This window comes from Monodon monoceros, unplaced genomic scaffold (assembly GCF_005190385.1).
Source record: "Monodon monoceros isolate NGI ecotype Baffin Bay Population unplaced genomic scaffold, NGI_Narwhal_1 Super_Scaffold_19, whole genome shotgun sequence".
Lineage (NCBI taxonomy): Eukaryota > Metazoa > Chordata > Mammalia > Artiodactyla > Monodontidae > Monodon > Monodon monoceros.
Genome location: NW_021703775.1, coordinates 53,074,478 through 53,088,114, shown reverse-complemented (window position 1 = coordinate 53,088,114; position 13,637 = coordinate 53,074,478). Strand labels below are relative to the sequence as shown.

At 35.9% G+C, this 13,637-nt stretch overlaps 1 protein-coding gene across 8 annotated transcripts in view; it reads left to right on the top strand.

Annotated features, from left to right (window-relative positions):
* Positions 1-13,637, top strand: part of PLEKHH2 (pleckstrin homology, MyTH4 and FERM domain containing H2) — a 112,478-nt gene that overhangs the window by 51,814 nt on the left and 47,027 nt on the right. For all 8 annotated transcript variants that reach the window (XR_003794962.1, XM_029232400.1, XM_029232399.1 and 5 more), the window contains 8 exons: positions 1,126-2,075; positions 4,820-4,895; positions 6,222-6,316; positions 6,936-7,080; positions 9,295-9,431; positions 9,530-9,640; positions 9,801-9,887; positions 11,252-11,410. Coding sequence is in view for 7 of the 8 variants with exons in the window: in XM_029232400.1 (XP_029088233.1) it covers positions 1,126-2,075; positions 4,820-4,895; positions 6,222-6,316; positions 6,936-7,080; positions 9,295-9,431; positions 9,530-9,640; positions 9,801-9,887; positions 11,252-11,410 (1,760 nt within the window). In the remaining variant the exon portion in view is untranslated. The remainder of the gene's footprint in view (positions 1-1,125; positions 2,076-4,819; positions 4,896-6,221; positions 6,317-6,935; positions 7,081-9,294; positions 9,432-9,529; positions 9,641-9,800; positions 9,888-11,251; positions 11,411-13,637) is intronic.

Below are 13,637 nucleotides of genomic sequence, written 5' to 3'. Positions count from 1 at the left end.
GACTTTTCCCAAATATTTTTGAAAGACTTGAACTTGTATCTTCTCTATTTTCAGTTCCTGCTTCCTTCCTCCAAAGGAGAAAAATTATAGCCCTAAGAACTGTCTCTATGCTTGGTTATGAAACTCTGAAAACCATATAATGTTTTTCCATTCAGAAGGCTCCTTTGGTACTTGTTTTCATGCCATTACATGGATTTTTTTTTTCTTTTTTGAGAAGTCATTTTAGTTTTTTTCCCACTTTCTAATAGTTGAGTACAGCTCGGTTCAGCTGAGGTTGCCTGTACTGCGTGCGGTTCTTGCTCATTTGCAAATTTAACAAACTGCCTGATACCAAATTGTGGAGTTTATTTGTTCAGCCTCTGTATCCTTAATTATGAAGCTCCTATCTATATTTTCATGTTTTCAAAGTTTCTTTTGTATTCTTCAATCTAAATTTTTAGTTCACTGTTTATAAAGTCAATGGTTCGTTCTATTAATTATGTTATAAACAATAATAAGCCATATCTAAAGATATTTTTAAAGACTGTTATTTTTTATTGTAAAGACATATTTTGTATTTATGATTAAACCAAAAGTAGAGTGAATAAAGCTTTTCTTTGTGTATGTTTTCCTTACGGTTTTGCATATTTCATGTAGTGAAGCTTGGGAACAAAGTATTTTTTTTAAACTATAGCTTTATATTTATTATGTTTTAATTTATTTATGATAATTTTGAAGTTTAGTAGAAAGAGGGTGTCATTGTCTTTGCCTCTAAAATATAATTAATGATGTTCATTTTTTTAGTGGCTGCTTTCCTTGATAGTCAGTGTTGCCTTATTTTTCATTTTGCTTCTTGTATTATCTCGCCCTAGACTATTGTCAGTTTTATTTTTCCTTCATGTTTCTTTGTAAAAAGCAGTTTCATTTTGATATTATTCTATTGAAGTGTAAGGGCTCAGTGTTTTATAGAAAGCTTGTAGTTTTCAAACTTGAGTTTAAAAAAGGCATATGACTAAAAAAGGATAATGTAAATTAATTTGACTCATGTGGAAATTCCAGTTTGTACAATGTAGTTATATAAAGCTAAACATACAAAAAGATTGTATGATTAAAGGCAGCATGCCAATATAATGTATGCTTTTCTAGAAATGGAAATACCAGAAAAGTCCGTCGATAACCAAATTCAAGAAAACAACCGAGGTCAGAGAACATTGCATCAAGTGCCTTGTGTCTCAGAGCAGAATCAGAAAACAAGGACAAGCTTTGTGACGGATGGTGGCATATCCCAGAATTCTGGGGCTCCTGGGAGTGACTGGAGTTCCGATGAGGATGACGGGGGCAAAGGAAGATCCAAGTCCAGGTATACATCCACCCTTTCGAGCCACACATCAGAGGAGGGGGTCCAGTGTAGCAGAATGGGCAGTGAGACGTATCTGACAGCCTCTGATGACAGCAGTTTTATATTTGAAGAAGAGACTTTTGGCATAAAGAGACCAGAACACAAGAAACTGTATTCTTGGCAACAGGAGGCACAGTGGAGTCCTCTCGGAAAGGGAAATTATGAATCAAGTAAAAAGGAGCACGATAGTTCCTCAGACGAACTGAATAAAAAATTTCAGTCTCAGAGACTGGATTATTCATCTTCATCGAGTGAAGCCAACACCCCAAGCCCTATTCTGACCCCAGCTTTGAGTCCAAAGCATCCTAACTCACTCACTGGAAAAGGCACAGAACTAGTGCCGCCCTCAAGCCTGCCACTTCCCAAATTAAGGGTTCCTAATGTTTTCAGCTTAAGTGTAGCTCTAGCCAAAAGACACCTAAGCCAGCCACAGTTAAGTTCCGACAGGATGTTTGGTACAAACAGAAATGCTATAAGCATGATCCGGCCACTGAGACCTCAGGAAACAGATCTTGATCTAGTTGATGGCGTCAGTACAGAAATTTTAGAGACTATGGACACTAGTTGTGATGATGGATTATTTTCCTACGGCTCCCTGGAGTCCCCGTGTTCAGACGACCAGGAAACCTGCAACTCAGCAAAGAAGGCGGCCTGTGGGAAACCTCCAACTCCTCCCCTGCACCGGTTTCCCTCTTGGGTAAATTATGTGTTGTGTGCAATGCACACACACTCGTTTTTGCTCAACGCTCATTTTCAGGTTTTACTCTACTTCTTCTTCTTTCTTTTCCAGTCCGGCTTTGTTCTGACAATTCCCAGTTTTTAGAATTCAATTTCCCCTTCTCTTTCCCGTGAACCAGTCGAGAAATAAGAGAAGGGTAAGACAAAGCAAGATCAAAATGTTACCTTTATTACTGATAAAACGGATTTTAGAGAATTGGTGGGCAAAGGAGCAAGTACTGCACCTGGGAAAAAGCTAGATTTATTCACCCAGGCCCAGGTAGCGCTTGACCAGCCACCACAGGCTGCCTCCAGTGAGGCCCAGCTTCTCTAAAGCTTACAGTCTAGAGAAAGAACAAATGGTTATTTCCTGCACACAGCTACTTCTCAATAGAAAGGAGAGGGGAAGGTGCTGGGCTTTGCATGTCCGGTTTCTCCTTCTAGGAATCACTGGCTAGAGATCAGGAATGTTCAATTTTTGGAGCTCCCTCCACATGGAAGGAAACATTGGGGTGGGGAAGAAGGGCTCTCTCTAACTGTATAATACTTGTGGGTAAATTCTGGATGAGGACATTTACTGGTCATCAAGTTCTGAACTTAAGTATTTACTTGATTGGCTTTAAGAGAAATTTAATTTTACTCTTCATGAAATTATAAATCCATTGCTTTAACCAAAAGCATCTTCCTGTATACCTAGAATAGATTGAAATTTCTTCCATTGAAACACTGACCATTAATATAATAATTAACCCATTAATTGAGTGATTCTTCTTAGGAATCTCTAGATTAAAAAAAATTCTTCCTATATTTGAAACAAAGTGAAATTATCTGTTTTGTAGATTGAAGTTTTCCTTTACATATTGACATAATTTAACCTTTGGCCTCCAGAGAATCATCTGGGTTGTGGGATTTTTTGGTTTTCGGAGTCATGTTCTGTTATTATTTAGTGACCAATGCAATTTTAAGCAAATGAAGGCAACTGTGTTTTCCTAGTATAAATTCAGACCTTGAGATGTATCTGCTCTTATTTACTTTTAAAAGAACATTTCATTGCAAAGTCCACGTGAAACCGCCTGCAGTTTATTACTAAACTCTGGATAGCATAAAAAATGAACATTATTGGCATGTGAATCTCTGGAATTCCAACTATGTTACCCTTTAGGCAGTTAGGAGTTGAAATTTTGCTTCTTTCATTATGTTGAGATTGGCAGAGATTTAGGTTAGACGTTCACTTTCATTTTATTTGGCAAACCATTTTTACTACTTTTTTGCCTTTTTCTCTTCTTGCCTTCTGAAACTATCCAGTCCTGAAAAAGTAGTACCGCTTTGCAAAAGCCTTCTAGCAAACTGGCCAAGTTTGAGGTTTTATTTCTGCTTGTTGGGTATTTTCAAGTTTCAAGTTAAAGAGGTACATTCTAGTCACCTCAATTTATGAGAGTTTAAGGATTTTTAAGAGTTTACTTTAAGGCATAGCCCATTCTTATTGAACTGGAATATCATTCCAAAATACAGTAGTCACTCTAGCAGGACAGCATGTAATGATTCAGGAGCACCTCTGATGGTCAACTCCTTAGAAAAACAGGTGATACCCACTGTCCCTGGTCCCATGGCTCAGCTTGTCCTCTCCTGTCTACAGTGACTGTCTGCTTCTCTCATGACTGCTAACTACTCTCCTTCGCTCTCTCATGGCTTGTAAGTGCCTCACTTACTGCCTTATTTTTATGTGTCTTTTTGTTCTGTCCACTCTGTTGTTTGTCTCTCTCTGTGTATCTCACCATCACACTCTCAAAGAAGCTGTGAGAGTGATTCATTCAGTCAGCCACTCTTCGAAATAAAGTGTCTCAGATGGTTAGAGATCTCCTGCCCATTGCCTCACAGGCCCCTGTCTAGCGCAGTCCCAAAGAGGACTGCCTTAGTTGCCCACTGTGCCCCGATCCAGATAACTGTCCAGGCAAGGTGTGTTACAAAGTTCAGGACATGGTGATCTGTGCATTAGGAACAACCTAGAGTCCCTTTTCTCAGAGGGGGCAGGGCCAATAGCCTTCCAGTATCCATTTCAGAAATCTCTCTCAGAGAATAAGAGAAAGCAAAATAACAACCTACTTTTGGAACAAGATCCTATAAATTCCATTGCAGTTCTCAAATTCACTTATTATTTGATCTCAGGTATTTCTTCTACTTCATTGAAATGTACATTGAGATATGAAGGTGATAGCACTAAATGTTACTTTGTGTGTGCTTTCTGACTTCAAGTTTTGGCTTTCTCTTTTTCTTTAACCATATTCTAGAATGGTAGAATATTAAAGATAATATTTGTCTAGTCAATGATAATAAATGGTTTCTGGCTTCATGTTACAGCTATTCAGAGTTTTCCTTTTTTTTTTTTTTGACCATGTTCTGAAGTGGTGGAATATTAATGGTGGTATTTATGAATAGTCAGTGATTGTGAATAAGCTTTCTCTCACTTTTTTCCTGTCTGTTCAAAAGAATTTAAAATACCAAGCAAAAATTTGGGAACAAAGATAAATAATGGAGTGACTAATGGATGGAAGAAAATTCTGCAGTGCTGTTCACAGTGGCATATTTTAGTTGGCACTGGTGACAGTTTTATAATAATTCTGTGCTCTGGTGACAATTAAATGAAGCACAAATGAAAAACATGTGTATTGAAAGTAATTGTTTCTTTGCTTTAAATATCCAGCTTAAATCTCTCTTTTACATTAGGAAAGCAGAATTTATGCTGTAGCCAAATCAGGTATTCGAATGTCTGAGGCCTTCAATATGGAGAATGTTAATAAAAGTAAGTGATTTTGCATGCTGCAATGCAGGTGAACCTTGAGGACTTTATGCTAAGTGAAATAAGCAGTCACAAAGGACAAATACTGTATGAGTCCACTTATATGAGATATCTGACATAGTCAACCTGATAGAAACAAAGTAGAGTTGTGGTTACTAGGGGTTAGCGGGAGTAGGGGAAGCGGAGCAGTTGCTTAATGGCTATAGGGTTTCAGATTTTCAAGATAAAAAAGCTTTGGAGATCTGATTCACAACAATGTAAATATACTTAACACTAACCGAACTATGCACTTAAAAATGGTTAAGGTGGTAAATTTTATCTTATGTGTTTTTTACCACAATAAAAAATGTTTTAAAAAATAAGTGATTTTGTATTGCCATTTCATTAGCCAAGAACTTCCTAACTGTCTAAAGTCATTGGAAAAAATACAACTTTGCCAACTTCCAGAAAATGCTTTCTGAGGTTGCTGATTTATATTTTAAAATTGAAATTCATGTTATTCAGTATAGGGGCACATAGATGTTCAACTCTTATGTAGCAAGTACCTCATGTTTTTACCCAAAAGAGGCTAAAGCTAAGAAACTGGAGTTTCAGCTGTTTAAAATTGTAAAACTATTGATCTCTATGTCTTCTTTTTCCAGAGTTTAAAACACATTCCTCCTTTTCTTTCTTTTTTCAAAATATTATTATAGAAACAATGCATGTTCATTATGAAAAATAAAACCAAACAACAGAGAACTGTCTGGAATAAAAAGAAAAATTTGTCTGTGGTTCCTTCTACTGGCCCCCTCCCTATCCTACCTCTGATCTGTATCTTAGAGGTGACTATTGTTGTTCTGTTCCTTTTCAGCTATCCTCTGTTCTTGCCACTCAGGAAATATATTCTAACCTTTCAATCTGAGGTTCACCTGATAAAGGTTTAAAAGTGACGATGTTTTAACACGTGTCAGTAATAGGTCTCTGAATAGTCAGAGAATATCTTCATAGGGTACTGCTCACTGAATCAGTCAGCAGGTGTTTGTACTCATTTCTGCCCATTGTGAGCTGGATGGAGATGCCAAAGAAATAAAAGCTAAGATCCTTGCTCTCAAAGAGCTTACAGTCTAGTTGGGGAACTAGCACACCTGAGGACATAATGAACCATGTAAGAGAGTGTATAATTAAAACTGTCATAAATGCCATAATTCTTCAGGTAGACTGTGTAATGAATATTGTATGTTCATCCAGTTTCTCTTTAATTGGAAGTTTTGCTAATTCACATTCATAAGAAATAGACATAAGCACTAGTTAGAAGGTTTGTTTTCTTAATCATTTTGTTTTCTGTTTCAGATTCTGTTGCAGTGCTTTCCTATACCACATCAGGACTTTATACATCACTGATATACAAGAATATGACAACCCCAGTGTACACAACTTTAAAAGGGGTAACTCATTATTGTTACTGTTAAACATGTGGGGCTCTTCATGATGAATCAAGGAAACTGTTTAGTCAAGCTCCAGATTCCATTCTTGACATTTTACATGGACTGTCCCTTTAAAGGGAGTTTTAGAAGTTCACACTAGCATATTATTAAAAGAGAAGAAATGGAAAGATCTAGAGAAGATATTTATTCTTATTGGAGTATTAGAGGTCTGATATGCTCCGTTTTTGTTATGCTACATGTGAGTCTCCACCCCCTCCATAGCTGTTAATTGTTTAAAGGAAATAGTATTAATGATGTAATGAAAACTCCTAATATAGAAAGATCTTTGTATCACTGCCAGGGTTCCCCTCCTTTGTGTGAATTACCTAATTAAAATAAATATCAGAAAAAAAAGTATCATCAGGTATTAACAGGCTTATGTTCTTAGGAATCTTTTATAATTGACAAATGCCTTGCTAATTGGAATTTGGGATTTAACAACGTGACTTTGATAATGGCAAAATATTTTCTTGTATTCCTTAAAAAATCTTATTCCATAACTTCTGGTAAAACATTCTATACCTAAAGAGAGTGGTGACTTTAAGGATGGACACAGGGAGGCTGTTTTGCTTTTCTTCAGAAGGCAACCCAGATAAGCAGCAACCCATTCCTGGATGACTCCTCTGGGTCAGAGGAAGAAAATAGTTCCAGATCCAGCTCCCGGACTTCAGAGTCAGACTCTCGCAGTCGGAGTGGGCCAGGCAGTCCCAGAGCAATGAAACGAGGTAAAGGAGAGTCTCAGGCATACAAGACAACTCCAAAAAATTCAGAATATTTAATGGGAATTTTATCTCTATAATAGGACTTAAAAAAAAAATCTGAGCTGCCTTCAACTCATAGTGAAAAGAGTATTCACCTAGGACTAAGGTGCTTATATTTTAGTCCTAATTCTCTTCTAAATTCTCTTTGTGATTCCAGACAAGACAGTGGTTTTGTTTGTTTTGTTTTGTTTTTTAACCTTATCTGTAAAAGAGAGATCACTTCGTTATAGGAATAAAGTGAGACACTTGGCTTAAATTAGGTTCTTCTTTTACAGTTACTGTGTGATTTTGGATAATTTATAGGATGGACTTATTTCAGCTAAATTTGTTGCACTGCTAAATGGCAGAAGAATATACCTAAAAATGTGGTGGTTAACCTGATATTAAGATGGAAACCAACAAAAACTTACTTCGGGCATGTCTACGATTTTTGTAGATTTTGAAGAAATTTTTGGCATACAGGTTACAGAGAGAGCCAGTCACATTAAATGACATCTGTATTTTACAAAAGCCTTTAATGCAACACAGTATGTTGGTTTTCAAACTGTGTTCCGTGGAACCCCTAGGTACTCCCAAACCCCTCAGCTTCAACAGGAGCTGTTCAGCTCTCATAGGTTTAATATTTTGGGCTTCCATCAGTCCCTTTGCTATATGACCTTGCCCCCTTGACAGCCAGAATCAGGTTATATCACACTTTTGCTCAAAACACTGCAAGGACCTCTTATAAAGACTATAACATGTTATGTGATTCTTTGATGTCTTCGACCTCAGCTCCTCCTTTCTTCTCTCTTACTCAGCTCTGGCCATCCAGACCCTTTAGCTGTTCCCGGAACATGCCATTCATTCCTTTAGTTCAGGACCCTGCACTGACCGTTTGCTCTACCTGGTATTCTTGCCCCAGATGTTCCTTTGCCTCCTCCAGTTGAGACACTGCCTTCTCAAGGAGATCTACCCAGAGCACACCATTCAAATGTAGTCCTTTGCCCTTCTCTAACTGCTAGCTCTTTTTATTCCCTTTAGTCCACTCTACATTTTATTTTTCCATGGCATTTGCTCCCTGGTTTTTGTCTGTCTCCCCCGACTAGAATCTGTATTCCATGAGGGCAGAAATTTCTTCGTTTTGTTCTCTGCTCTGTCCCTAGCACCCTGGGGCTAGGAGCCTGAGATTTGCACTCCAGCATTGCCTCTGCCTAGCTGTTTGACTTTGGACAAATCCTTTAATCTGTGGACCTTAGTCTCCTTAGAGAATGAGGGCATGAACCAGGATGATCTCTGAGGTCCTTTGTAGATCTAAATTTCTGTTACTCTTTGAAAAATAAAGATATTACTATTATCACAGCCATTACTTGTCTTAGTCAAATAAATAAGAGGAATAATATAGTGACATTGTCCTAATGTTTCCCATAAATGTTAATAAACACTTAAAAAATTGCCACATACTGTAATGAATAATGACTTAAGTCCTTGATTTTATTTAATATTTTCAAAATCTCCAATTGTAGTGACTCTCCAAATGTGGCTTGCAACTTGTTTTCTAAAATGGCAAGTGAATTAGTGTGAAAAATGCTCCCTTGAATTTTACATTAGAGCTGCTGGCAAATGAAATAGTCTGTTTATATCTTTAAGTCTTATTGCATCTCTTTTATGAAAGATTTTTAAAATCTATAAACTAGTAGTATTGGACTTGTGTGTCTTTTTTAATGTGATGTTACTTTAAAAATGATTACATGTAAAGCAATTATACTCCAATAAAGATGTTAAAAAAATGATTACAAAAATTAAGTGCAGTAAAGTGTGATTGTACAAATCTTGATAAATTAAGGTTCAACATTTGTTTGCCTACATGCCAATATGTAAATACACATATTTTTAATCCTTAATAAAATATAATTGTTAGGCTACTGCATACATTTTATATATGTAAAAATAGCTGTGCTTATAATCATACTGAAATATTATTTATGTTCCTTTAACTTCCTTGGAGATTTGCATGATAGTCCTTACGCTTAAGTTCTGTTTTCTGCTTTAAAGGTACTTCATGGCCAAAGGTATGGACTACATCTAGTCTAGGAAGGTTTATGATTTGGGATTAGATGTATTTCTTGGGAAACCTGACAGTCAGCATTTGGACCACCCAATTATTAAATACTGACTTGATTTATTTCTTTTTTCATCTAGGTGTGTCTCTCTCTTCTGTGGCTTCTGAAAGTGATTATGCTATTCCCCCAGATGCTTACTCCACAGACGTAGAGTGCTCACAGCCAGAGCAGAAGCTCCCGAAAACTTGCTCATCTTCCAGTGATAATGGGAAAAATGTAAACACTGAATCAGTTTTTTTTTAAACATTAATGTATCTGTTAGTTTGAGCCTCCAAAGGGAAACTTAAATATTTTTTTAAAATCTCTTTAATTAGGAACCACTGGAAAAATCTGGCTACTTATTAAAAATGAGTGGTAAAGTCAAGACTTGGAAGCGGAGATGGTTTGTTCTTAAAGGTGGTGAATTACTTTACTACAAATCTCCGGTGAGTGGAAATTGCTTGTTATTTAGAACTGAATTCCTCAAACTATAAATCAGACCCCTGATTGATTTTCTTCCATGTAATGCAATTAATTAGACAAAGCATTTCTTATTATGACTATTATAGGTAATCACTTTGCATTGGTTTTCTTCCTTTCATACAGAGTGATGTAATCAGAAAACCCCAGGGCCATATTGAACTTAGTGCATCCTGCAGCATTTTAAGAGGAGATAACAAACAAACAGTTCAGGTACTTTTTTTTTCTTTTTTTGTATCATGCAAAACTCAGTTCTCAATTATGTAAGCTAATAGAGTGGAAATTGGGTGTTCAATTGTTTGTTTATTACATTTTGGGGTCAGTCTGATGTCCCAAAAATGTGTGAAACCCTAGGACTTCTTAGTTAAAACTATAATATAACCTGACTTGAGTATATGTGAGTAACTCTCCTCTACACTTTCTTTGCCCTTGATCCTTTACACGGTTCTTTCCCCACACTAACCCTCCCAGCCATTTTCTGTTCTCAAACTGTCAAGCTATTTTAGGGGAGGGTTATTTGATAAATGAATTCCCAACAGGATATTCATAATTTAATGTACTATTAAATTCAGAAATGTTTGCAATTTAATAGAGAACCGGAAAATGGCAGTTCTATGAACTTCAGAGACTGTAAACCAAAGTGGGAAGGATATTGGTGAGCAGAGGGGCTGTCCTGGCTCCCACTGAGTCACATGGCAGAGGTAGCTGCTGACCATTTCACCCACACGTAATGCCAGTCTTGCTAGAAACCTTTGTTAAATTAAAACAAGCAAACAAAAAAAACAAGCTATCGAGACACTTTGGTATGTGTGATTTAAATTTCAGATGCTTTATTTCTGAAATGCCTTCAATAATCATTATTTTCTTATCTTGCTCCTTTGGAGGGTAGAATAGAATATTTTATCAGAAAGGTACATTATCAGTGTTTCCAGTGGATAATAGATGAGGACTGCCCAAAAATGTAGAAAGGAGAATCAGGGAAAACTTTGTCTTGGAGCATGGCAGATAAGAATCATTTGTAGGCTTCTGAAATATTTGGAATTTTTGAAATGTGGCTAATTTGAACTTGAGAAATTGTGAGTTCATAATATCTGATTACATGTTTAAGAATTCCTCTTCTGCTGTATAGGTTTTCTTATTTTATTTATAATTGATTTCTTCATTTCCATAACAAATAACTTCTCTTTTTTTGCTTAAAGTGTGTTATTTTATTACAGTCTGAAATCATTCTGCTCCTCATTTCAACAACCAGGAACCTGTAGCACATTTAAGGGAGAAAAGGAAAATGTAATGAGTAAATGAGATAAAAAATCATGACCCCAAAGCTTAATATTATAAAGAGTTTTAAAGTAAGCAGAAGTGAAAAAAATTATCTCAGAAAAAGTTAATTGTCATTCTCACAAAGTGGTTAAAATATGCTACGTGATTTATGGAATCATTTATTTAGAACCTAGGATTCAAGGTTCAGCATGTTTGCTTCCATGTTAGGTAGTGATGTTTGAAGAATGGACAAGGAAGTGCTAATATCCTAAAATCTTCAGAGTTTCCTTTCCTATCTCTTTCTTATCCCATTCTAGTTGACCACTGAAAAACACACATACTATCTGACTGCAGATTCTCCCAATATATTGGAGGAATGGATTAAAGTGTTACAGAACGTTCTTCGGGTACAAGCTGCCAACCCGCTTTTCCTCCAACCTGAGGGCAAACCAACGGTGAAGGGATTGCTCACCAAGGTGGGAACTCTTATACATAGCAGTATCCCAGGCAACGATGGAATTAGCCCCCGATCATAAAAAGTGGGCATCAGAGAATATAAATATTGAGTATTTATGTTATCTTGGGGTGGGGAAGAGTGTTTTAAAGTATGATACCAAAGACAAAAGCCATGAAGATGAAAAATGATAAATTTGACTACTCTACATAAAAAATGTAAATGTTCTTGGGAGTTCCCTGGCGTTCCAGTGGTTAGGACTCTGCTTTTCAGAACCTCTGCCGAGGGCCCAGGTTCAATCCCTGGTCGGGGAACTAAGATCCCACAAGCTGTGTGGCGCAACCAAAAAAAAAAAGTAAATGTTCTTACCATCAGAATTTCTCTAAGCAGAATTTTTAAAAGACCGATGAGAAGCTTTGGAAAGGTATTTGAACATGAAAAACAAGCTTTTTCTAATCAGTAAGTAAAGGATAAATACCAGTGAGGGGAAGGAACAAAGGACACAATGAGAGAGAAGTAGAGATAGTAGAGAGAAGAAATACAAATGATCAATAAACATATGGGAAAACGTTCTACTATCAATAATAATTTTCTTAAAAAACAAGAAATAATGGATATTTTAAAAAAATCTGATCAAGGGAAGACCGCTTTTAAAAGTAGGAAATGCAGTATCGACACAAATTAAGAAATTTGCTAGTGAGTTTATTACTTCAGAAGGCAATTTGGCAATGTCTTGACTAAAGTGTTTACTCAATAAATATTTTTGAGTGAACAAATGAATGAATGAATATTAAATGTTTTATGAACATATATACGTACCCTTTGATCCAGCAATCTCAGTCCAAGAAATTTATGCTTAGGAAATTATCTTAATTTGCATAAGATTTAAGTATGAGGATGTCCATCACAGCATGGTTTTTCCTTTCCTATTTAAAACAAATGAGATATAATTAACATACATTGAAGTGCAGAATTTGATGAGTTTTGACAGATATTTACTGTCACTCTCTCAAGATACAGAACATTTCCATTACTGCAGAAAGGTTACTTGCACATCATGGTTTATAATAAAGAAAAACTGGGATCAACTTAGATGTAGAGTAGAGCATAGTTTTAAATAAATATTTATGTAATCAGGTAATGCTTTACTATGCAGTCATTTTAAATGTTGTAAAAGAATGTTTAATGTTTTAGAAATAGGTTATGATGTATTGTTAGGTGATAAAATAGCGTATTACCATAAATACATAAAAATGGCTGTTATGCCATTTTTGGTAAACATGTTTGTAGAAAAATGTCTGACTAAGAAATATACTAAAGTATATTAGATATCTCTGGGTGGTTTTTACTTCATTTTTGCTTAGTTCTGCTTTCTAACATTTTTAGAATGAGGAAGTATTGATTTACGCTAAGATAAATATTATTTATAAATTTTTAAGAGTTCAATTGGTCACTTTTAGAACAATACAATAAGATATTTACATGCAAAATATTACCCACAAAAATAACCTCTACGTCATCACTCATCACTCATGTGCTTTATTTATGTAAGAGGTGAAAAATTTAGCTGTAGATGAGCTATGCCACCATGTAATTTATACTTAATATTAATGTGGGAATGTAGGTGGGTGCTCTTCAGTAATATTTACAAAGACTGGAGGAAAAAATTGGAGAAAAAAATTACCAGTACATTCAACAAAGAGATGCACTATGTTTTTTTCCAAAACATAACATTACCATGAAAATGTTTTTTCAGTTACTGATGGGCTTGAGAACTCCTTGGTATTGTGCTGATATATGTTTTCCAACGAACACAGTGCCACTTTACATCACATTCTTATTCTAATTCATAGTAACTAGGTGTCCTCCTGTTTCAAGGGCTATGTTTATCAAACCCTTAAGCTTTAATATGATCTCATGGCTAAGGGTTTGTTACTTCTTTCACAATTAGTGTTTTTGTTTTTTTGCCTATTTTTAATTGTTGGCATGGCTTGTCAATTTCCACTCCTGTTACATTTCTGCTGTTCCCTGCTTCCCATTTCACAATTGCATTTTAAATGAGTATAAGTTGATGTGATTATCAGATGACTAAACCATTAGCATTTATAGACAGGATGCTTATTAGGTTTTCTTCCTACCATTTGTGAAGGCTTGTCCACCCCCATATTTTCACCTGCAAAGCCTTATAAGAGAAAAACTCATTCTGAGTGACTTGTTCTGAGCTCACGTTCAGGCTACAATCCCAGATA